Raw genomic sequence first — 23,796 nt, forward strand, 5'->3', positions numbered from 1 at the left:
CTCTCCCTTAATGGTATGATGACAAATATGTTAAATTAATTCAAAATTTGTTTTGTTTTATTGGAGGTTGTGGAAAGGTTCCAAATATATTTCAATTCTAATCCAGGCAGACTGCTTTCCTGTTTGTATATTCAGGATCCAGAGACTGATTCATGAGCCTCTTTGGAACTGTTTTACACATTCCTAAAACTGAGGAGCCAATTTTGCAATTACAATTCTAAATGCTCACCAGGGAGCAGCCCCCCCACCCCAACCTCCCCAACAACACACACACACCTGTCTAGTCACAAGAGGTCTTATCTGTGCATGGCAGTGTTATTGTTTTCGTGATTATAAGTTTGTTCTAGCCTTTTTAAAATTTCCTTTTGGAATCTAGTATGGTTGATATTCTGTTTGCTTTTGTTTATTTTTCTTTAAATGTTTCTTTATTTTGGAGAAAGAGAGGGGGAGAGAGAGAGAGAGACAGCACGTGTGTGAGCATAAGTAGGGGAAGGGCAGAGAGAGAGGGGAAGATACAGAATCTGAAGTAGGCTGCAGGCTCTGAGCTGTCAGCACAGAGCCTGACGGCCCAAACTCACTAACCAAACCGTGAGATCATGACCTGGGCCGAAGTTGGATGCTTAACCGACTGAGCCACCCAGGTGCCCCAGATATTGTTTGCTTTTAATAAAATCTTCAGCAGTCACTTTTTGCCGACTGAACATCAGCTTCCTTCTTGATAAAGAATGAGAATCTTTGACCTTTGACTTCTAAACCTTCCCTCCCTCCATCCCCCCCCACCAGTCCAGAAGGGTTACAATACAGACTTCCTCCTAAAAGCATGTAACAAACAATATGATGCTTCTTTAAAGATGAGAAGAAAAGGGGATGGAATATTCTCCTGTAAACTGGAGCTAAGAACCTGATACTTTATTGTCATCTCATTACATCTTAGATTTCACATCCAGAATAAATAAGTTAATGCATAAAATCTCTTACAGATTATTCATAGAATGCAGTCTGTAAATATTTATTGTCAATTTGGAGTTAATAGAAAGTAAGGAAATAGAAAGTCAGTGAAACAAACCAACACACAGACTCTTTCATATATTTGGCCAACAGAAAGACAGTAGCAAGGCGAAGGAAAGAGCTAGACCTGGAGCACCTGCATGCAATACTTAGTCAAATGCAGGATTTATTTTGTCTAGATGGAACATATGGTTCTGCTCAGTATTGCAAACATGATCATGCTAATAAGAATTATTTCAACTTTATATATATATAAAATTAGCCTACTCATAACTACTTTCATGTTTGCTTGTAGCACCATGGGGGAAAAAAATGAGGAAATAGTAGTTATGATTGTGAACTAGGGAAAAAATATAAAATGAGAAATGTTGTAAATATTTTCTCAAATTCTTTATAATGCTCAACCGCCCAGGCTTACTATTACTTGTTCTTTCTGACAAATAGTTTGTTATAGGAACAATGTTTTCTTTTTTTCTCATAGCTCTGTTGATTTGACTATAACTGTAAAAACAATAAAACAAAAACAAAACAAAATAAATTTAGACCAATAGTCTAAACAGAACAGCTAAATATATTTTTTTTTCTTTCCCATGTTATCTACTTCTAAAGGTGAAATACGAGGATATAAAAAGTATGAAATACTGGTAATTTCATTATTTTGTACAATCTTCAAAATACATAATGTCATATTTACTTTGGAATTTGAAGGATAAAATTTAAGAATTTGCTACTTTCTAGCAAACAATGAAAATAAAGTTCATTGGCCACCAAGCATAGTATTGTCATTAATATACTTTATCTCAATTCCCTGGCAGTAATTATATTATATGAATGTTATTATCCTAATTTTACAGATGAGGAAAGATCCTGAAAAAGTTTAATTTTATAAGTAACAGAGCAAGGATTCAAAATCAGGTCTATTGACATTTTCCACCAAACTTGGAAAATCTAGTTTTTCCAAAATTAGATTCTGAGGAGTTGGTGCTGTGCCAATAAAAGAGTTTGTGAGTCAAACAGATATTGGAAACATTGAAAATTACAGTCCCTCCCTACTGATTTAATATGCACAGTATGTTAAAGTCATATACTAAAGAAATCTGTCTTATGTTGTTTAATTCATTTTCTGCCTATTTATTTTTATAATTAATACATAATATCCAGTTATTATGTTTATAACTTATAATTATTATAATTTAATATTTATAATAATAAGTATTTATTTACTTATTTAACCATTAAACCATTTTTTCATAAAAACACAACCCAAGAAAGTAATGTTGTACAGAAAATTCAATAGCTGTCCGTCATTAAGTGGTAAAGCCAAGGTGGGAATTTAGAACTTCATACTATAAATAAATATTATGCTATTTTCCATTCTGTTTCACATTCTTTGCTAATCCTTGTTAGAGTGTTCCTGAATAATCACTTTTGAACCAATTGCTTTAAAAAGTAATATAGCAACTGGTATTAGAGATATTTTGCGAAGGTTAAGAGTTGAAAATAAGACTATTGTCTGTGAAGCAGGCAAAATCCTTAGTTTCAGTAAAATTTGTCCTCAATTAGTATTCAAATATGGTACTCTAATATATTTTTAAACTGAAGCTTTAAGAGATTTCCTTTCATTTGGCCATTAGTATAAATATGAGTAAACCAGTGGGGTGTTTAAATGTTTAGTATGTCCTTAGCAAATGTTTATTCCCTTCCCTATTTATTGTATTTTAATGTAGGCCAAAATAGACAAGGGACTTTCATAACAGCAATTAAACTTGTAGAAACATTATTAAATCATCAAAAAATTAATTGACTGGACCTAGTTTGTGCTTGGTGTAGTACAGACCATCCAGAATCCCTCATAGTTCTTAAAAGAACTCAGATAAACTTGGGCTTTTTGCTGCCATTTTCTGTGAAATCAAAATCCATATTCCCGTTTGCATCTATTGCCCATCCCATTTAATTTCCAGTAATAAATTTTACCTGTGGTTGGATTTGAATTCAGAAGCCGATAAATGGGAAGGATTTCCTCCATTGCAGCCACTTGATGTGTTGGTGGTGCCTTCTCTTACTGCAGTCTGATGCAGTGATCAGCTTTCTCCCTGCCATGCTGGTCAGCGTAATTACTAGAATGTTAACTCTCTCAGTCATATTTTAATTCCCAAATTACATAAATTATTTGGTTAGTACGTTTAGGTATGAGTTGTTTACTTCCATAGAAGCAGGCATAAAATTAAATCAAGGATTAAAGAGTACATTTAAATATTGATTAACTCATAGAAGTTTGTTAGCAGATATTTTTCAAATTAAGGCAATTATAATTTTGAGTCTTTCTCTTAATTATGAAAACAATGTCTATGATTCCATATTTTAATGATTCTTCTACCTTCAAATAATTATTGTGGTTATTCTGGGGGAAAAAAAAGATGCGTCTTTGATTTTAGCTTTATAGGCCTCCTATTTTTTGTGTGTCTTAGTAAAATTTGCTTCCTGTATATTTTTCTGTTTTCTGCGTGTTTGTGTGGCCACGTTCCAGATATTTTGTTAGGCACTATAAAACATTACCGCCTAAGATGCCTTTATTAGAGAACGGTTCTCACTGGAATATTTACAGGTAAGAGTCATGACAGTGAGTCCCAGTTGTAAACTAATCCTGAATCCCTTGCCTACTAAAAATAACAAATTTAAATTCTAATAAAGCACTACCATTTCTTCTTGAGAGTAATTATATGCAGAGAAACATTAAATGATATCTAAAAATAACTTTAATTAATTATAAAACTTATTCTAGATTATCTCTCTAAATGAAATCTAATTACTCAAATATCAGAATTCTAGTTGTCATTTATGTTATTTTGTTTGTTGATTTTAATTATGATAATTAATTTTATATTATTTTATTTTTGGATAATTTTGATTTGTGAAGCTCAATTCTGCCTGCACATACCAAAACCAAGTCAGTGACTAGACAGGACTTTCCCCTTCATCATGAATGCTTTAACACAAGAGTATTGAGATTTACTGATGAAATATTGGTTAGGTAAGAACATTTGGAAGTCATGCCTTCCACTTCCCTTGTCTAGTGTTGTGACCCAAAATAGTTGAGTTGTAAATTTTTTCTTCTCTGATGTCCTTCATTTTGTTTTGGTGTGGCATCTGTTCTTGGTAATGAAGTTTTAGGCATTTTGTTTTAGTGCTTTTTGTATCCCAGTTTTTTCATAAGAAGGTGTGATCTTAGTCTCATTTTTTTTTTCAGTCTGAGACCCTTTTAAAAAAATTATGCAACCCAAATCAAGCATAATCTTTGTTTAGTTTCATTTTCTAAACAAAATTTTGCACTGCCATCCTGTCAGCTCTCTCACACCCTTATGAACTGAATCACAGTGATTCTACATTTTATGTAAAGGGGACATTATTTTATGCTTTACTCTCTAACATGGTCTTCCTTTCTTTGTTTTCTTTGTCTTTCTCTTCTACCACTGGATGCAATGCACTGGCACTAGTGAACTGCAGCCCTCCCTTGACAGGGCTAGGAGTGCTAGTACCAACTGCTTGAGACCAGATACTAGTTTGCATTCACCAGAACGAGAAAGGTATAAAATAAAGACTTTCTTAATTCCCTGTCATTTGTACTAGTGGTTTTTTTTAATCACTTTGTTTTGTTTCATGTGAGTCTCACAGGTTTATTCATTCATGTTCACTTTGCTGTCTCCATTCCCCCCTCCCCTTATGATACACGTCTACCTAGAGATATGTGTATGTGGGTCAGCCCGAGGGCACACATACACATATTTCCATGAATGTTGTTGCAAATGGTGTGATGTAATTTGTAACTGCTTCTGGCTGCTGCTTTTTCCCTTCTGTTCCTGTTCAGTGGTTTTATTTACACACTACTCAGGGAGCCTTCAGTATGCTGATAATGTGATAAGGTTCAGTGAGTTATCTGAAGGGGAGGATCACTTTCCTATTAGTTCCGATGATAAATAGTATTTGTAGGTTTCAGCAGTTCCCAAACTTAAAGTAAGAATTTCATTTAGGTAGAAAACTTCCCATGTGAATTTATATTCGCTGTTTAGTCAACCTACTCTTTGATATAGATCACATTTTGCAGTAAGTTACATTTTGACAACAAAAAATGTTATGTCTATCTTAGATCTTATGATGCCTTACAAAATAAATGCACATTATACATACACGCACAGTTTTGCTTAACACTTTTAATTGATTAATAAATAATTCTGATTTTAGTTCGAATGTATTCAATGTTTTTGTATTACAATGTCTCCTAATTTTGAGCAGCTAATTTTTCCATTGTAGTGGAACTTTCTATCTCAGTAAACTTGGTTATCATTGATAGTCTTGGATGTAATTGTTTTTTCTTTTCAGTTAGAAGTCAGTCACTGGAGATTTGTTTACTCCCTCTTTACAAACCCTGAAGAAAAAATGTTTAGTGATGCTAATGTGTAACCCACTTCTCTTCTTTAGAGGCTGCTTAAAGCTTTTCTTTAGCAATCTTTCTAGACTAAATCTGTTTATTTGTTTATGAGCTGTTTATTTCTGGACTTGAATAATCGGTACAGATATACACACCCTTTTTTTACTGTTGTCATAACATTCTACTGAGAAGTTTACTTTTTGTTTTTAATTCTTTTGTATTTTTCTATTTTGTAATAGAAAACGTAGAATCTAACTTATGTATGTTGTATATTTTTTATATTTGTAGTAGAAATTTTAGTTGAAATGGCTATAGGCTCTTCTAAAATCACAGCTGAAATTGTTCTATTTTTCCTCTTTTGTTATATATTATTCCTCTCCCCAAGAAAAAAGTAAATACAAGAGTAGCCAGAAAAATCTTTTTATATTTTTTACTTATTTTTTATTTCCTTATATGTTCTGTTTGGTATTAAAACAAGACAGAATTGTTCAAGTCAGTAGAATACTCTGACTACAACAACACCGTAACATTTTTAGTATCTTTATATAGGTGCTAGCTAATAGAAGTATAACACAAGCCACATTTATAATTTTTAATTTTCTGGTTACCATATTAAAAAGATGAAATTAAATGTAATACTTTAACCCAGTATATATCTGACAATGATATCTGACATATCATTATGACATATAGTCTATTAAAAAGTGTAGATATTTTGCATGTCTGTTTTCATAGTGCTTAGTAGACACTGGTGGGTTGTGGCTACTGTATTGGATACCACAGGTTTATCCTTATGCTGAAGCCTATCTAGCATATGTTCCCTTGTTACACTAAAGCCATAGGGTTCACAAATCCATGTGTTGGTATATGTAACCTCTCAGATAATACCCTTAAAATAGATCAGCTTGTAGACAAATATTCTGGCCAAGTTATTGTACCGGTCACAATAGTCTAAGGTCTAAGTGAATGTACTTACTTTTGATAGAAGAAAAGTATGATTGAAATCTATATTCACTATATATATATATTTTTTTTTAATGTTTATTTATTTTTGAGACAGACAGAGACAGAGCATGAACAGGGGAGGGGCAGAGAGAGAGGGAGACACAGAATCTGAAACAGGCTTCAGGCTCTGAGCTGTCAGCACAGAGCCTGACGCGGGGCTTGAACTCACGGACCGTGAGGTCATGACCTGAGCCGAAGTCAGATGCTTAACCGACCAAGCCACCCAGGCGCCCCATATATTCACTATATATTTAATACAAAGAAATTTTCCATTAAAAAATGAGACAGGCAGGAATTGGTATTCTCATTGATCTTTAATTTATTGTGGTCAACTTTATTGCCAAGAAGAAAATAAATGAGATAGGTTTCATCAAGAAAATTACAGAAGCTGTAGATTCTTACTGGTTTGGAGGATAGGGACTTCAGATGCCCTTTTGTGCACACGCCTATAAGCAGCTTTGAGGCAGAACATCATAGTATCAACAGTGGTGACTTTGTTCTCCACTGTAGCTAAAGTCCCTAGACAGGATGTGCAGAGAGTAGGAATGGAGAGGTTTAGAGGGCTTTCCAGGTTATTAATTTCTCTGATTGAGCAGAGAGCTTCTTATGTTAATACCTAATTTATACATAGTAGATAAAATGTTAAAGAAAAATTTTAAACATAATTTCATATACTTAAGATAGTAACATATTTCCACAGCCCACAGCCTCGTGAACTAACCAACTTGCTGATTCTAAACCATTTTGATGAATGTTTGTATGTTGTTATACCAACTCAGTGCCCTTTTCTGAAGAATTTTCACTCACTTTTCAAACAAATGAAGTATTGTGTCAGTGCAAAGAATGAAACTGTCAAAGCAGACTCAGTGTCCAACACCAGAGTTCACTAATGATTCAAAGATAAAGGAGCACCAGGCACTAGTGACCTATTCTTTTCTTGAAGGAGTCCATTTTGTCTCCTTCATTAGGATGGTTTGGCCCAGGCTGAATAATGCATGTAGAAGCACTGTTTGCAAAGGTAGCCATTTCAGTTTTTGAGTGTCTTCATTATATATTCTGTTGATTACACTAATAACAAAAATAATTATGGATTACCCCGTTGCTCATTCTAGTCATGCTTAAGAAAATTTGGGTTTATTTGCAATAAAAGGTCTAGAAAGACTAATTATTTCCTACTAAAGATGTCTAATAGAGGACTCTCCTTTATCTTTTCATTAGCAAATACCATTGAATATTTACAAGGAAGTTTAGTTAAGGTTGTTTCACTTTTCCTTCATCTTTATTCGGGGTCTGTTGAGGTCATTCATTCCCCTTGATCCCTGTTTGGGAACGAGTAAGTTATAGGCCTGCCATTAACCTTTTCTTTCCCAGATTTTAAAACAAATTATTACTGAAATGTTCAGAAGCATTTATTGTTAGAGCTACTGGAGAACAGTTGCTTTCCTGGGATGTTTTGTCTTCTTCCTTGACTGTTCACAGAAATCACAGCCTTACTGAAGGCTCATGAAATGGTAGTCTATACTTACTGCCTCCATTTTTTAACCTCCTAGTAAATCTGCAGTCTGACTTCTACCCCTTACCGTGGCTCTACCACTATGCTGAAATTCCTCTATGAACTACAGTGGCTCCCTAATTGTCCAACAGTGTCTTGCAACATTTTGCATTAACCACCCAGTCACTTCAACCTCTCTTGTATTTAGTACCTTCTACAGATTTTCTTTCTTAGGCCTTGGTTATGACCCAGCCTCTTCTTGCAGGCTTCTCTTCCTATCTCACCCCACATGGATAGGTGTTCTCCTGGCTCCATCTTCATTTTTGTTTTGTCCCTGAAATTATACTTCTATCAAAAACTTCCATTCTAATTAATACCTATGAAGACAACACTCTACTGTAATTGACCAGGCCAGAACTTTCCCTTGAGTGCTAGGTCTAAATTTTTAAAAGTTGCTATTTGTGTACATCAAAATGTCTAATTTAAATTCATTATCTCCTCTTACATCCTTTCTTTTTTTTTAATTTAAGTTTATTTACTTATTTATTTTGAGAGAAACAGAGCACAAGTGGGAGAGGGGCAGAGAGCGAGAGAGCGAGAGAGAGAGAGAGAGGGAGGGAGGGAGGGAGAATTGCAAGCAGGCTCTGTACTTTCAGCACAGAGCCCACCTGAACTCAAACCAAGAGTCGGATGCTTAACCAACTAAGTCACTCAGGTACTGCTCCCCTTACATCCTTTTATAGCAAAATACTTTCTCTTTCTAAATTTTCCTCTTATTAGGATGGCTTTGACATATAATAAAGCACATTAGCTGGAAACAGTTTTCCTGCTCCTTCACATTCAGTGAATCAGTAAATCCTATCAATTCTCTTTTCAGAATCTCCCAAACAGGTCCCTTACCTTGATTATATTGAATTATATTCTAGCCCTTCCCTTGTCACTCTTGCCCAATTGATTTTTTCATGAGCTTTATTAGTAGTATTTATTCCTTCTTGTCTAAGTTTTCTATCCATTAAAATTAAAATGCCATTTTTCCTTTGTTGTCTGCTTAAAATTTTTACTCATTCTTCAAAAATTTAGGTCTAATAACCATAGCTTTTATAAAACCCATTTATACTACCCCCCCTTCTTTTTTGTCAGAATTATTTACTTTCTGGGCCCACATGATACTACATATTTCTATTAAAACACGTTATATTTTACTTAATAGGGTATTTATTTCTTTTGCTATATTGTATACCTGGAGGACAGGAATCATATCTTATTTGTCCTTGCCATCTCTTGTGATAGCATTATTATTTTTTACTTAGTAAATGCTCGATTTGGAGATCTGGGGAACTTAAAAAATACACCCTATTTTCTGCTCCCAAATTTGGGTCTAATTGTGAGCTAGACCCAAGAACTAGAAGAAGGGAGATCTAATTATCACCATAAATACAGTGAACAAGTTTAGAAACTGTGACTTTAGGTCTATAAGCTTAATAACTAACTCACCCTAGAATCAGCCAGATTCACAGAACCTCAGGACAGGTTCAGGCCCAGGCCTCACATCTTAACAGCTGCTTTGTAGGTTTATGTCCTGTAGCATTTACCATTTGTAGGTAGCTTGATTTGGAAGGAGTCATCCAGAAAGGACTAAGTTACCTGTGCCTGGTCCTTTAACATAGTCACTGATCTTATAAGCCAGTCCTCCTTTCTTGGGGTAGCCTGAGGCGAAGGGTAGAAAGAGACCAGGAGCTTGCTTGAATAAATTTCCCTCTACATGGAAAACATGAGGAATAAGGGAAAGGAGGTACCTACCTAAAACTTAACAACTGTAATTTGAATTAAAATAAATAAACTGGAATTGAATTAAAATTTAAAAAAATAACAGTATAAGTACATATATTAATTTTACTTTAAAACAATATTGGGAAAAATGAGGGTTTTTTTTTCTTTTTATGTATTTTTGTTTCAAGTTTTTATTTATAAATTCCAGTTAGGTAACATATAATGTAACATTAATTTCAGGAGTAGAATTAAGTGATTCCTCATTTACATATAACACGCAGTGTTCATCAGAAGTGCCCTCCTTAATAGCCATCAGCCCTTGTTTTAAATATTTTCTTTTTAAGCAATCTCTACACCCAATGTGGGGCTCAAACACACAATCCTGACAGGAAGAGTCACATGCTCTTCCGACTGAGCCCACCAGGTATACCCCATCACACATTTTTCAAAGGACTAAAATAAATAGTGGGATTAGAATATAAAAATACTATATAATCAGTTGTCTCATTTGTTCAGATTTAGGTTCTAATATTACAGTAATTCACAGATTAAAAAAAAAAATTTTAATGTTTATTGTTGAGAGAGAGAGAGAGACAGAGAGTGAGTGGGGAAGGGGCAGAGAGAGAGGGAGACACAGAATCCGAAGCAGACTCCAGGCTCTGAGCTGTCAGCACAGAGCCCAGTGCAGAGCTTGAACTCATGAACTGCGAGATCATAACCTGAGCCTAAGTCAGACACCTAACCGACTGGGCCACCCAGGCACCCCAACTCACAGATATTTCTTTTGCTATTTATGGAGTGAATGGTTTACATTTCCATATAATTTCTCTTTCAGATAATTAAGCTGCTTTTCCATGTTCTGCCAAGAGAGATGCACCATTGAAGGATGTGTACATACGAAAGCATAAATATTAGTTGCACATTTAAACACATGCGTATTTGTTTTATAGTGTATTATTGCTGGGGGAAAAAGACATGATGAAAGAACCATTTATTTGCATATCGAGACCTGTCAATTCTAATTCCTTTATATCTTATCAGCAGGTCCCCTCACCACTGGTAATCTGTTACTTAAGGTTCTCACTATTTCTTACCTGTATTAACTTACTATCTACTTGGATATTTGCAAATATAAGCTACTCATTCAGTGCAATGCATAGTTTATATAACTGTCAAAACTCAACCAAAAAACACTACAATTCCTTATGCAAGGAGCTCACAGCCTGTTAATTCCATCCCTTAACCATCAGAGTGACCTTTCTTCTACTGTGATCACAGTGAAAGGGATGAGCTCCAACATATAGACATTCCTGAATTAATGAATTTAGGATACCTGATGTTAAAGTGCAAATGCTGTAACTAACCAGTGTAACTTATAGGCAAGCTAGTTTGGAAAGAGAAATCAAGAAAAGGAGCTTCATGATTAACAGCTGCACCGTGCTACCTTCCAAGATGAAAATGGAAGTTGAACCCTGTGTTTTAGCAAAATAACAAGGGGATAAAGATTCAAATTTTGACCTTTTATTCTTTGTAATAGGAGAGAAAGAAGTTGCACACAATTTAAAAGCATGTAAAATATCCTAGTATATCTGAAACTCACAAATATGGGTTCTGTTAAAACTTACCTAATATCTAGTCTTTGGACAAAAATTGAGCATAAGTTGGTCTTGCTCCCGTATTAAATATATGGTGGGAAAGCAAATGGATTTTATTATATTGGTACCATATATCAGCATATTCAGAAGGACTTTGAATGTACAGATAATCCATGTATTATGCTAAATATTTTGTCAAGAATTACCTTTTCATAGCTTGCATTCACAATTGCTTGTTTCCAAATGTACACCTTTCTCCTTCATAGCTTTTCACTGCATGTTTCATAATTACAGCATTTTTCTTTACTTTTTTGTTTAAATAAACACAAGGACTGGAATTTTGCCTCAAGAAGCAGGGTTACTCATGATCCTGTCAAGTTAACATTACTTATCACTTTACAGAAAAACACATTAGCCATGTTTTTGTGTTTCCAAATCCTGTAAAACTTTCAGCACCTCAAGTTTTAACATGACTGAATCCAGCTTCATGTAGAAGACAGGGTGGTTGTGATTTCAATTATTTTAGAAATATTTTTTCGTTATTGTTCTTCAGAACAGAAGCCAGTAAAGTGAAATATATTTTAAAGCTTTTGGACTGGGTTGACCAACTATCTCAATAATCTAAAATTATTAAATAATTTCAAATTAATGCAAAGTATTTTTAATTTCACAAACATGTAACACATTTAAGAGTACATGTCACACAATTTTCTTCTCTGCCTAAATTCTGCTATTGAATATCTTTATTTGCCTCACACCTTCCTCAAAGCCCTGCTTGAATCATGACAAGTTTATCTAAGGCTGATTGATGAAGCAGGCTTCCAAAGGGCTTTCAGAATCGAGTATCTGCTGGTCTCAGATATCCTGGTCACATGTTGACAGCCCTTTGCTGTTTTTGTCTAGATTATCAACTAAATCCAATAAGCCAAGTGAAAAGGCAAAAAATACAGATTAAAAAAAACCAAACAACCAACAGGACCAGTCTACTTTGAATAATTATAAAATCTTATATCTAGATGAGTCCTTAAAGATCATTCAGTTATCCCTTGTTGAATAAAAGGAAGCCAGTGTTAACAGAAATTATCCTGTTTAAAATGCTCATATCTAATATGTAAAAATTTCCAAATCTGGCCTGCTCTGTCCCTTATTGCCTCTTTTCAGTTTTCAACTAGGTGTTTGTAATTTGTGGTTATACACAGACAGAATCTCAAAATAGTTTAACAAAGAATAAACCAAGATTCAGACTTTCATTTAACTGTTATTCACAAAAAATATTATTGTAAATACAGAAATAAAAAAACCACTGTTTAATCTATTGGGAGATACTTTTGCAAATAAAGATTTGCAGAAATTTTTTACAAGTAATATTTCCCACTTTTATCCCTCAGTGTTTTTTACTCACAATTTTTAAATTTCAGTAATTAGTGCTACGGTTTCCCCCAAGAAAATTTGTTAAGATTTCACTGGTTAGCATTCCTATGAATTATTTCTTAATGTCATTGTTTCCACACTGAAGAGCATTTTTCTTTCTTTCACCTAAACTGTGTTTCTCCTTTGTATTAAATTCACACACCTCATCTTTGCCACTTTATCCAGTAATTTCAACACCTGGTATCAACTAAGTATTGGTAGCTTATTAAACCTATTTTATTCAAACATAAGCCAAATTCTTAAGGGTGCATCTTTTTCACTTAAAGTTATATATATGTGTGTGTGCAGATATGTATACACACACAAGCACGGTTTAAAAGAAAACAATTACACATAATCGATTTCAAACATCTTCCCAAGTAAATTGTTTCTCTGTTCACTTATAGGGTAACAAGATTTATTTCCTTACAACATTATAATTTATCTTTCCAAGGCTTATCAAAATCAAGAGTAAATTGTGGAGCAAAGAAGCTACCCTTTGCCTTTTTGCGGTGCTTTTCCAGTCCTGTTGTTCCATATAGTCTTTTATGTTAGAAGTTACTAAATGTCCTGTTTTTTTCCTGTCTTGTTCATTGGGCAAACAGGGGTAAATGGTCCCCCTCCCTAGATAGGAGACGACCTCCTAGCCCCAGGATTCAAATCCAGCATGCATCTCCGGAGAATGACAGGTACTAGCCAACTCCTCCTCACAGACAAGTGGCTTCAACAGGCTTCTAGGCCACCAAGTGAAGGATGACCAAGAAATGTGGGTTGTGATATGCTTCCTTTCAGGAGCCAGAACCACATATTTTGCATATCCACCTCTAATAACACACCTCAGAGTGTTTCCTGAAATGAGAGTGGCATGCAAATGCTATAGTTTAGACAAACTAAGCCAGATCTAGCAGAAGAGTTCTGTTTTAAATGGGCATTTGTTTCAGTGTTTTGATTTTCTAGAAACACACTTAAATAATTGTTTTTGTTTAAACATTCATGAATAAATAAAAATTTTCAGGTGCTTTAAAATTTATTAAAATCTGTGACAGACTTTTCTTTGTTATATCGGTTGGTGGTTTAATCTCAGTTGTTTTTTTACTACATAAATTTGTTAATAATAATTTTAGGTTTGGAGGTACATTAAAAACATCTGATTGAAAGTAGAATAATGGGTTCTTATAAATCGTATGAATATTGTGTTTTTAAACCAAATACTGCCAAGGGCTAGAGCCAGTCTACAAGGTAGGTTTTTAAAAATAGCATCAGTGCTTTGAATCTACTTCATGCTGATATGTCAGAAATGCTTTGTTACCTTTCTCGGTTGTAGTTAACCCAGTTCTCCTGTTTTATGGTGTTTGTCATATATAGTCCTTATCTTTAGGTATCTTTTTCTGACTGGTCACAGAAGGTTATTGGATATTTAGGATATGTTTCTTCTAGTTTAGGTAGAAATTCAGTCAACACATTGGTAATATATATTAAATAGATAAGTATGTTTGGTAGCTCAAAAACAGAACAGCTAGTCATGCAAGCATATACAGGAGGTTCCTTTTGTTTATTTGTTTCCAATATGTGTGGTGATAGCAGAGTAATTGCAGTCTTACTTAAGAGTGATGTAATTTTTTTTCAATATCTGTAAATAGTCAAAATATCTTCAGGGTTTCAAATGGAAAGAAAACTAAGCCCTGTCACCCAGAAAAAATTAAGTCATCTTACAAATGTTGGAAAGGACCACAAACTAGTAGTTTATAAAGACTTTAAGAATATTTTATCATCTTTTAATCTTTAAGAAATTTACCTTTTAATATGACGTAAAGTATTTGAAATTTAAAACTAATTCCTTCTGCTACTTATCTGGTTTCTAGGATAGAATTTCTGAGAGTAGACAAATTAGTAAAATATCCAATCTAAAAATTATTATAAATTTAAAGTAGTCTCAAAAAAGATACAAAATAATCATATAAATTAAATCAAAGGTTACATCCATTGCTACTCATTCATTGAACAGATATTTATTGTGCCCTGCTGTGCACACTATTCTTATGGCTAGCGTCACAGCATGTATAAGAAAAGCAAAGTTCTGGCCATTCAAGCAACTTAGAATTTCTTTTTATAAGACACAATTCTGGAAAGCCTTTGAATTTATTCCAAACAAATCAATCAGTGGATTTCATCATATGTACTGAGTATAGGACAATTAAATATAATGGTCTTTATAATGAATATAAATGTAAGTTTATCAGGACATAGATTAAGCAAAATGGATATCCAAACAATAGTTTCAGTTCTTATATACATGAGATGAAAATTAGTTGAAAATTAGATGTCACTTAATGACATATGAATTAATTATGTTACTTGATTTAATAGATTGTATATATAACTTTACGGGTAGTTTTAGGAATGGAAATGGTCATTTTAGGTAAGATTACTATGGGAACCTTTACTAATATGTAATTCTGAATACACATTTTTTTATTATGATGATTTGTAAATAAGATCCATGTTCAACCAACAGAAATACTTTTTAAATAGCTAGATACTATTACTTGTTACTATAGGGAACAGAAAGTTATTTACAATAAACTTTTATTAAAATATAGGAATATGTGCCCATAGAGAAATACCGAAATCAACAGATGCTAAATTCATAGGTAACCATGTCAGTCATTTGGCAAACTTAACTCTTGCATCTTACCTCTTATCAGATTTATTTATTTATTCAGAAGTTTCTACCAATTTCCAAATGAAGTTAATAGAACATCAAATCTGGAGATGATGAATGCCCATAATGTTTTGGACATCAGGTGACTTTTGCCCCAGGTCACTGGTAACTAACAGAGTATTCTAAAATCAGTCACAGTTTATATAATCAGCCTTTGGACGTCCTGTATCAGGGTCCTACTTGATTATAGCAGTAATACAAAAAATTTTGCTTAAGACAGCTCCCTAGTAAGTTGGAAAGCATTTAGCTGCCCCTTTATTTCTTACAGCATAAATGTACACATACATGCATGTATGCACATTCACGCACACACACAATTTTTAATGTATCCTTTCTCCACAATTTAATTTCAGTTTCAAACAGTCTTGATGTCATCTCAGGCTATATCATAGATTTATTTGTAATTAACATGGAAGTAGGTTTGTCTAGATCTGGAAAAATTTCCTAGAAGTTGTAGAATATTTAAAACAATGATAAAAAGAAAATACATAGATTTGGAACCCCAGGAATGGTTCTGACTATAAAATTGTAGGGAAAATTTCCTTGCAGTTTTATTACTAAAAATGTTCACATTTAAGAAATAATCACTCCAATAACAAAATACCTCTTAGTAAATGGCATCATTTTAATATGTAAAAAGTAACTTTTATCAATCTGTGTATACATAATTCTGTTTATGAATCTTAATAAAATTTGCATCTATTTATGGCTTCAAACTAATCAAATTTTTTTTGCGTTACAAGTTAGAAACAAATGCGTTCTAATAAACCCCTGAAGCATCAAGGTTCTGAGTTTAGTGCTCACAGCTGAATCAATAATTCTTAAATGTGAAAGACTAGTATAAATAATCATAATTATTATTGACTAATTCTACTTTAAACTATTCTTGGTATAAATGCTTTTTCAGGAAAATGCAATACATCCTTTTGGTACATTTTGACATGTATTTTAACCCTTTATTAATTTGAAGTCACCAATTCCAATATGTGATTAAATATATTTTTGCATCATTATACATGGTATCTTTAAGGATTTTTTTTAAGGTGTGTGACTTAAATAAATACTAAAAATATTTGATGAAATGACCCTATTTTCCAGGACTTTAAATTATTGGAAAGAAGTAAATTATTGGAACAAGTAAAGCATCCCGCTGTGTTTAAGATTAATTCCTAAGTTGCTAAAGTTCTTTTTCTTTTGCAAATAATCTTATTTGTATAGTTTCCCACACCTGTCACTTAGTAGCAGCTACTTGCCTGTTGGAATCTTTGACCAAAAGTGTCACATGGTTTCTTTTGATTCAAACTGAATGAATCTTCTCTCTTCATTAAGAGAATCTTCTGGAATGAAGAGATCATCTGTTTTTTTTTACTTCCGAAATTCAGGGCAGTTACCACAGTGATACAGAGTTAATGTAGAACCATTCATAAATTCAGTACATTACTTACCATTTTTATTTGTTTCATAACATCTTTTGTTATCTGTGCTTTTCAAAGATGTTCTTTATTTGAATGAGTGAAATATACTCATTCACCAAAATACTTAAGTCCGTTTAATGGCTATAGTCATATATATAACTATCAATACTTAAAAAATGTACATGCATCTTAACTGCATGCAGCTATCTTCACTGTGTGTGAACATTTCTTATTTAAGTAGATTCTATTCACATACAATACTTTCTTCCTAAACTTATGAAGACACAAGATGAGTCACATCTTGAGTCACGGGATGGATTTGCCTTCCACATTAAGCCATGTAGATCGTTGGCCAGCAAATATACAGATATTTACTCATGATATCCGTGTTAATTCTAATTAAATTAAAACATTATGTGGTAGATTTTTGTTACATTTTCTCCCAAACAGAACATACTGTATTTTCATTTTATTATAAAATACCTTTAATAGTATTACTTTTTTTATTAACATTAGACTTTAATAGAATTGTAATATCTTCAGAAAAGCTGTATTTACCAATGTCTTTGGGAAATTGCTCTAATTGAGTTTAGTTACTGAAGAGGAAAGGAAAATAGCACAGAAATAGATTTTAACCATTACCTCTCTTCATTAGTACATTTTATGAATCTTCACATTTAAATTAATAGAATAATAAAAATGGAACTTCAAGAAATTAGATTAATTAGGAACATTGGATATAGAACACTGGATATGGAACATTGGATCCTTTTCAGATCGTTATTCTTGCTCTAATAATAAAATAATTGTCATACCTTACATTTGGATTTAGTTTGATAACTTTTAAAGAATTCCACTTGTGCCCTGTGAACTAAGAATTATAGGATCAAAACCATACAAGTATTAAGTTTTGAAGTGAAGAGAAAGCTCAATAGTTCTGATTCTTGCATGTGTAAACCAAAGAAACATTCTTTGTGAACAGTAAAATAATGATAAAAACTTTTAATAGAACAAAACTTGTTAAAACCCAAAATAATTAAGACATCATAGAAGCACTGTAACTTTTTTGTTCACTTCTCTCCAGGGGTCCCTCCAGTAAACATTAAATCATGCAAGCCACTGGATGGCAGAATGGGCAGAGAACCTGAGGACATGAGCTCATGATGGTGTCCTCACCAACTTACTAAAGCCTCTGTTATCTTGGATTAGTCACTTAAACCTTATGGGACTCTATTTCCTCATCTGTAAATTTAGGTAGTTGTAGGTGGACTAGCTGAATTCTAGTGTCCCTTGAAGACTACACTTGTGTCTATGCTGCCTTGTTGTATCATTGTATGCATATATTGGGCCAATAATAATGACTGACAGTTCATTATGCATAAGGCAGTAACCAAATGGCATTTTTATGGTATTTTGTATTTTACTGAAGCCCAGAAAACATGAAAAGTTTTATTTCTAAATTTATTTGATTTTATATAAAATGAATTTTGTAACCCTAATTACTTTTTTAGACTCTCAAGTTACAGAGTAAAACTCAAATTATTACTTTTTTAACCATTCATTCAATACCTATGAGCAGCTACTATGTGCTAGGTGTTGACGTTACAGTGATAACTCAGATGGATACCGTTCCTGATTGCGAGGAACTTAGAGTAATGTAAGGTAGAATGTGGTTCATTTCACTATGATCCATTTATGATTATATGATCAGCAGTTTCAGTAGTATAGTACATAACTGTACGTGAATTGTTCTTATCTTTCCCATTTCACATGTCGCAAGATTCTATTCTAAGAAAAGCTGTGTTTAAAATATGCAATGTATTCATAGTTGTAACTTGGGATTTGGAGTGGAAAAGACATTGGAATTTTCTACTTTCTTCTCTATTCTTCCTTTATACTGAATTACTACAATTAATGTGTATGGTAACTCAATTTGAAGATCCTTTTAAATGGTTAAAAGAATGATAAAAACCTGTCCTTTGTAGAAATCTTAGGATGAATCTTCAATAAAAGCAAGTTTCTATAGCATTTAGAGAGAGAAAAAAAAAGGTCATTCTTGACAAGTGAGTTAAAAATATAAAAAATTAGATGTATGAACCTCTGCATGAATTTTTGTCACCCAGTTACGGAACAGTGACTGAGTTTGGCACTATTATAGATAAATAAAATTCTTCACCTTCATGAAACAAATATATGTAACTATCAGTTTAAATAATACTTTTATAGCACTTACCACTAGCTAGTTCTAAGTAATGCTAAAACTACTACAAATCCTTGTTTTATGTAATGTTGCAAACAAAGGCTATAATAAAAAATAGTAATGTTGAAATATTTAGAGTTAGCATACTTGCGATGTGGTAGTATTATTTCCACTTCACAGGTAAGAACAAAAAACTGAGGCACAAATTGGTTAAGTAACTTGACTAAAATTACCCAGCTAGACAGAAACAGACAGTTTAACCCAGACAGTACGAGTCCAGTGTCCATGCTTTTAACTACTGTGTTCCAGAGTCATTTATGTCACAGACGCAATGTGATCACTGCTTTTGAGATTGTGGAGTCTCATTTGACCTCGTGTTTTCACATTTAATGACTTTGTGCGTTAGAGAAAATTATTTAATCTCTCTAAGCCTCAATCTTTTTATTTTTAAAAAGGATAAAAGAGTAGTACCTACCTCACTAGATTGTGAGATCAGATGAGTTAATTCCGGTAAAGCAGTCATGCCAGCATACAGCAAACTCTTAGTAAATGTTAGATGTCATTGGTATCATCATCATTGTTGTCATCACCACCATCATTTTGGATTGCTGTGATAATCAGTCTAGAATACAGATATATTATAGGGATCAGAAGAGGAAGACTTGAAAGTTTTACAGAAGTAAAATCTCAGTGGGGTCCAGAAAGATTAATAGAAATTAGTAGGGATAGAAACAAAAGCAGACAAGTTCTGAAAGATGCTATAACCCTTTTGTTGTGCAGGGGTAAAAGTTTGTACAAAAGTCTACCAGATTCTACACGTCCCTCACCACCACCCCCCTCATGGCCAAACTTGGCCATCTGACTCTTCCCTCTCCAACAATTTTCTTTCTGGTCTCCTTACTTTGCTTGGACATACCAGGCACAAACTTGCCTTAGGGCCCCTGTACTTGCTGTTTCATTTTCCTGGGATACATTTTCCTTAGATACATAACAGGTCTAACTCCTTCCTGATCTTAGGTTACCAATTCAAGGACTCCTTCCCTGATCACCTTACTTAAAATGGCCATCTGCATCTGCCCCCAAGCCCCTCCCTCACACACATTTCTGATCCTGCTTGCCCCAGTGGACTTTTTGTTGTTGTTAGCATTTGTCACCTTCTCATATGCCATGTAATTTATTTGTGGGCTTTTTGTTGTTGTTGCTTATTGCTTGTCTCCTACAGATAACATGTCAATTACTTGAAGGCAGAAATCTTCTGTGTATATGTGTGTGTTCACAGGCATGTGTTCACAGACAACTAGCAGTGTCTGGCATATACACATGTCCAGCAAATATTTGTTGAATGAATAAATGAGTGAAGGAATGAAAACCTTTATGGCAATGAGTTTCATGAATTGGCCTAAAACTCTGTACTCTCATTCTGCTTTCTGCTGAATATGAGAAAAGGAACACTTGTCCTCCCAGTCCCTGAGCATTCTTAGAACAATGCATAAATTTCCCATAATGGTATATTTCTTTTTATTTTGAGCTCAGATATCTACTGGGCCTGCAGTAGCTCCTGCTATATATATGCCTCCCTTCCCTTTGCCTTAGGAACAAGCTTTCCTTCCCAACAACCATCTCACATTGATTTTGGGCACATGCCACATACTTCTCTAGTCTTCTACACACTACTATCAACCTCTCCTGATCACAGGATCAACAAAGTAAATAAGAATATCGGAGATATGCCTTTCACATCAGAGATCATCTCTTAGTGCTTTCCTAGGCCTGTACCCTATTTCGTGCTTTCTTCCCTTCTGGAGCAAGAGTGTACCCCAAGGGCATAATCAGAATCTACTTCCTCCCTTCTCTTTGCTGGACAGTATATGACAGAACAGGTTAGGGGCCAGACATACTTACATTCTGATCCTAGCTCTACTACTTACTGGCTGAGTAGCCTTGTCCTGAGTCTATTTCCTCATCTTTGAAATGAAGATGACACTTTCTGAAAGGAAAGTCGTGAGGGTTAAATAAGTCAGTGCCTCCCTCAGTGCCTGGCATAGAGCTGTCCTTCAATATATCCTCTTTTCCAAATAGTAAAGGAAAGTGGTAAGTGAGAAATGGTTCCCCCCTCTGCTTAAACCCTTTCTTCATCTCTCAGAAGTGAGATGTCACAGTAACAGAAGGCTGAAGAACACACAGCCGAAACCCTGAATTGGAAGGACAACACAGTGAACCCAGTTTTTGGCAATAGAGAAAGAGATGGGGAGAGATGAACAGCCCCAGAAGTCTATACACACCATGAAGGTGGACTTTTTACTTTGACGTGTGTTTCTAGTGGGCTTCAGAGCAGGGCTTGACATATAGGATACACTCAGATTATCTGGCATTAATAAGTAATGGCAGTTTTCTCTTTGTTGTTGGAAGAAATAGGAAAGAAAAATAAGCATAAGTTTAAGGACTCAACTATTGTGATAAAAATACATAATTATCAAGATTAAAGTGCAAATTACTTTTTATGGTTTCTCTGGAATTTTTTAAAATAAGTTTCTTGACCACAATATTTTATATTTATTTCAAATATATAGTAGGCTAGATACATTTTAGGTCAAATAGGCATATGTAAACTGCTGCTTAGGGAGGTACGCTCTCTATAAACATTTCTTTGGGAAAATGCATTTCAAGTTGTAAATGTTCAGTGTACATATATTTACTTCTGGAACATAAAGTAAACTGGGAACTTTATTTGGTTTGTGATATGTGATTAGCTTTTTAAGATGCTACGTGGTCACAAAAGCATAGTTATGATCACTTTGGAAATAATTTTAATATTTGATTTAAAGTGATGTGAAGCATATTTCACTATAGTATTTTTTTCAGTTCATATTTTGCAAGAGAAGAATAACAAAAAAATCTTTGTAGCACCATGTTTCAACTTGTAAAATAGAGGGCACATCATCCCTTTGTGGTCTTTCAGCACCTAAACCATTGCTGTCATCACATCTGTCATCACTACATTTCCCCACTGGGTTTATTTACTCATTAGGAGAGGCAAAGTTGCTCAGCAGGGGCCCATACTAAGTCCTTACTGCAAACAACCCTGTCTGGACTAATGGAGCTTCTTGTGTCTCCTGTTGGGCAACTTGTGTCTTCCACCCAGCACCAACTCTGATTTTTATTTTTATTTATTATCATTTGTTTTTATTTTAAAAAGCATTGACTGACAAAACCATTTAAAGAAGATAATTGTCATTTTCATGCCTGTTGCTTTTATCATTGTATGATATTATTGTAGCTCTATTCATCATATATTTTGTATTTCTTTAACATTTCATTCCACAGGCACTCCAGAAAGTCTGAAAGATCTAGCATCCAAAAACAGACTAGGAAAGGCACTGCCTCTGATGCAGAAAGGTAGGCTTGGTGTTGTGCTGTGTGGCCATCTTCTGTTTCAGCTGATATATTCAAGGGTGCCTTCTCTCATTTTACATGATCGGTTCTTAAGCACAGATTGTGGTGTTTAAAGACATTCATTTAAATAAACTTCGCCTATTGGAATGGCCTCAAAAAACAAGAGAAGGGTAATTTGAAGGTGGCCCTTAAATCTTAGGGTTTAAGAAAAATCTCATATATTTCTCATAGTGATCATGTTGATTACTAAGGAGGACTAAATCTGTACTCATTCCTACTTACATATTAGGACATCAATATTTTGTTTCTGAGATTATTTAAATGTTAGCAATGAACGTAATACTTAGGATATGTGAATATTTTGAGTGTTATTTATCTGAACGATGTTTAAAAAAATCTTTTTTCTGTGAATAGGTCTAAGTTATACTTGTATATAAAAGATACTTGCTGAGTTAATGTAAAAGTTAAAGGAATTACTGACCTTTCTTTGCAATTTATCCAATGTTACAGATTTTTTTGCTATTTTTAGGTGTAAGATATTAACACATTATTTTACATAGCTTTTAAAAAACACCAAATGTCCCATTAACATATTATTCATTCATCTAAAAATTATCGAGAACATACAGGGGGACACAGATGTAAATGAAAGAATATATTAAAGTGTCGTAGCTATTACTACAGAGGTATGCATAAGATACAGGGGGAACACAGGGGAAAATGTGGACTGGGAACAGGAAATATCTCATAAAAGGTATTGCTTGAGTGAAATCTAGATACATAAAAGTAGATGTGAAGAGAATAGCCCATGAGAAAGAAAAAAAAATGGGAGAAACACTGAGGCTTAAAATTTCCTCTTGATTTGGGGAGATTTATATACATTTTGAGAGGGAGAATTCTTTCAGGAACTGGGAGAGAGTGATGAAAATAAAACTGGAGAAATCCCTAGATGTTTTGTTGCACATGCCCTTGTGTGCTATTTAACAGAGTCTCAACTTCTGTTTTATCCATCCATCAACCATCGATAGGCTGAAAGACAGATGATTGGTTTTGAGTTCCAGAATTATAGAACACTATAACAACATTTTGTAAGGTGGATTGAAAGATCCAAGGGCAAGTGCGAGACACCAGCTAAGCTGTCACAATAGGCTTGATTGAGATAGACTCTGTACAATTTAGTTACTCATTGAAAGGATATGTGCCCAACTATGTGCTAAGTTCAAAGAATAAAATAGTGAACAGCAAAAGAGGAAAGCTTCCCAGGAGATATTACCTCTGAGTTGAGATTATAAGTGTGAATAGGTATTAGTTACATCAAGGAATGTGAATAACGGGAGTATGGGATTTTTTCCTAGTTAAT

The 23,796-nt window shown here is 33.9% G+C and overlaps 1 protein-coding gene across 1 annotated transcript in view; it reads left to right on the top strand.

Annotated features, from left to right (window-relative positions):
• RIMS1 (regulating synaptic membrane exocytosis 1) overlaps positions 1-23,796 on the top strand; it is a 487,006-nt gene that overhangs the window by 335,848 nt on the left and 127,362 nt on the right. The window contains exons 18-21 of the mRNA XM_049652868.1: positions 3,536-3,613; positions 4,503-4,592; positions 13,312-13,395; positions 22,368-22,439. Of these exons, the coding sequence (XP_049508825.1) occupies positions 3,536-3,613; positions 4,503-4,592; positions 13,312-13,395; positions 22,368-22,439 (324 nt within the window). The remainder of the gene's footprint in view (positions 1-3,535; positions 3,614-4,502; positions 4,593-13,311; positions 13,396-22,367; positions 22,440-23,796) is intronic.

This window comes from Panthera uncia (assembly GCF_023721935.1).
Source record: "Panthera uncia isolate 11264 chromosome B2 unlocalized genomic scaffold, Puncia_PCG_1.0 HiC_scaffold_24, whole genome shotgun sequence".
NCBI classification, from domain to species: domain Eukaryota; kingdom Metazoa; phylum Chordata; class Mammalia; order Carnivora; family Felidae; genus Panthera; species Panthera uncia.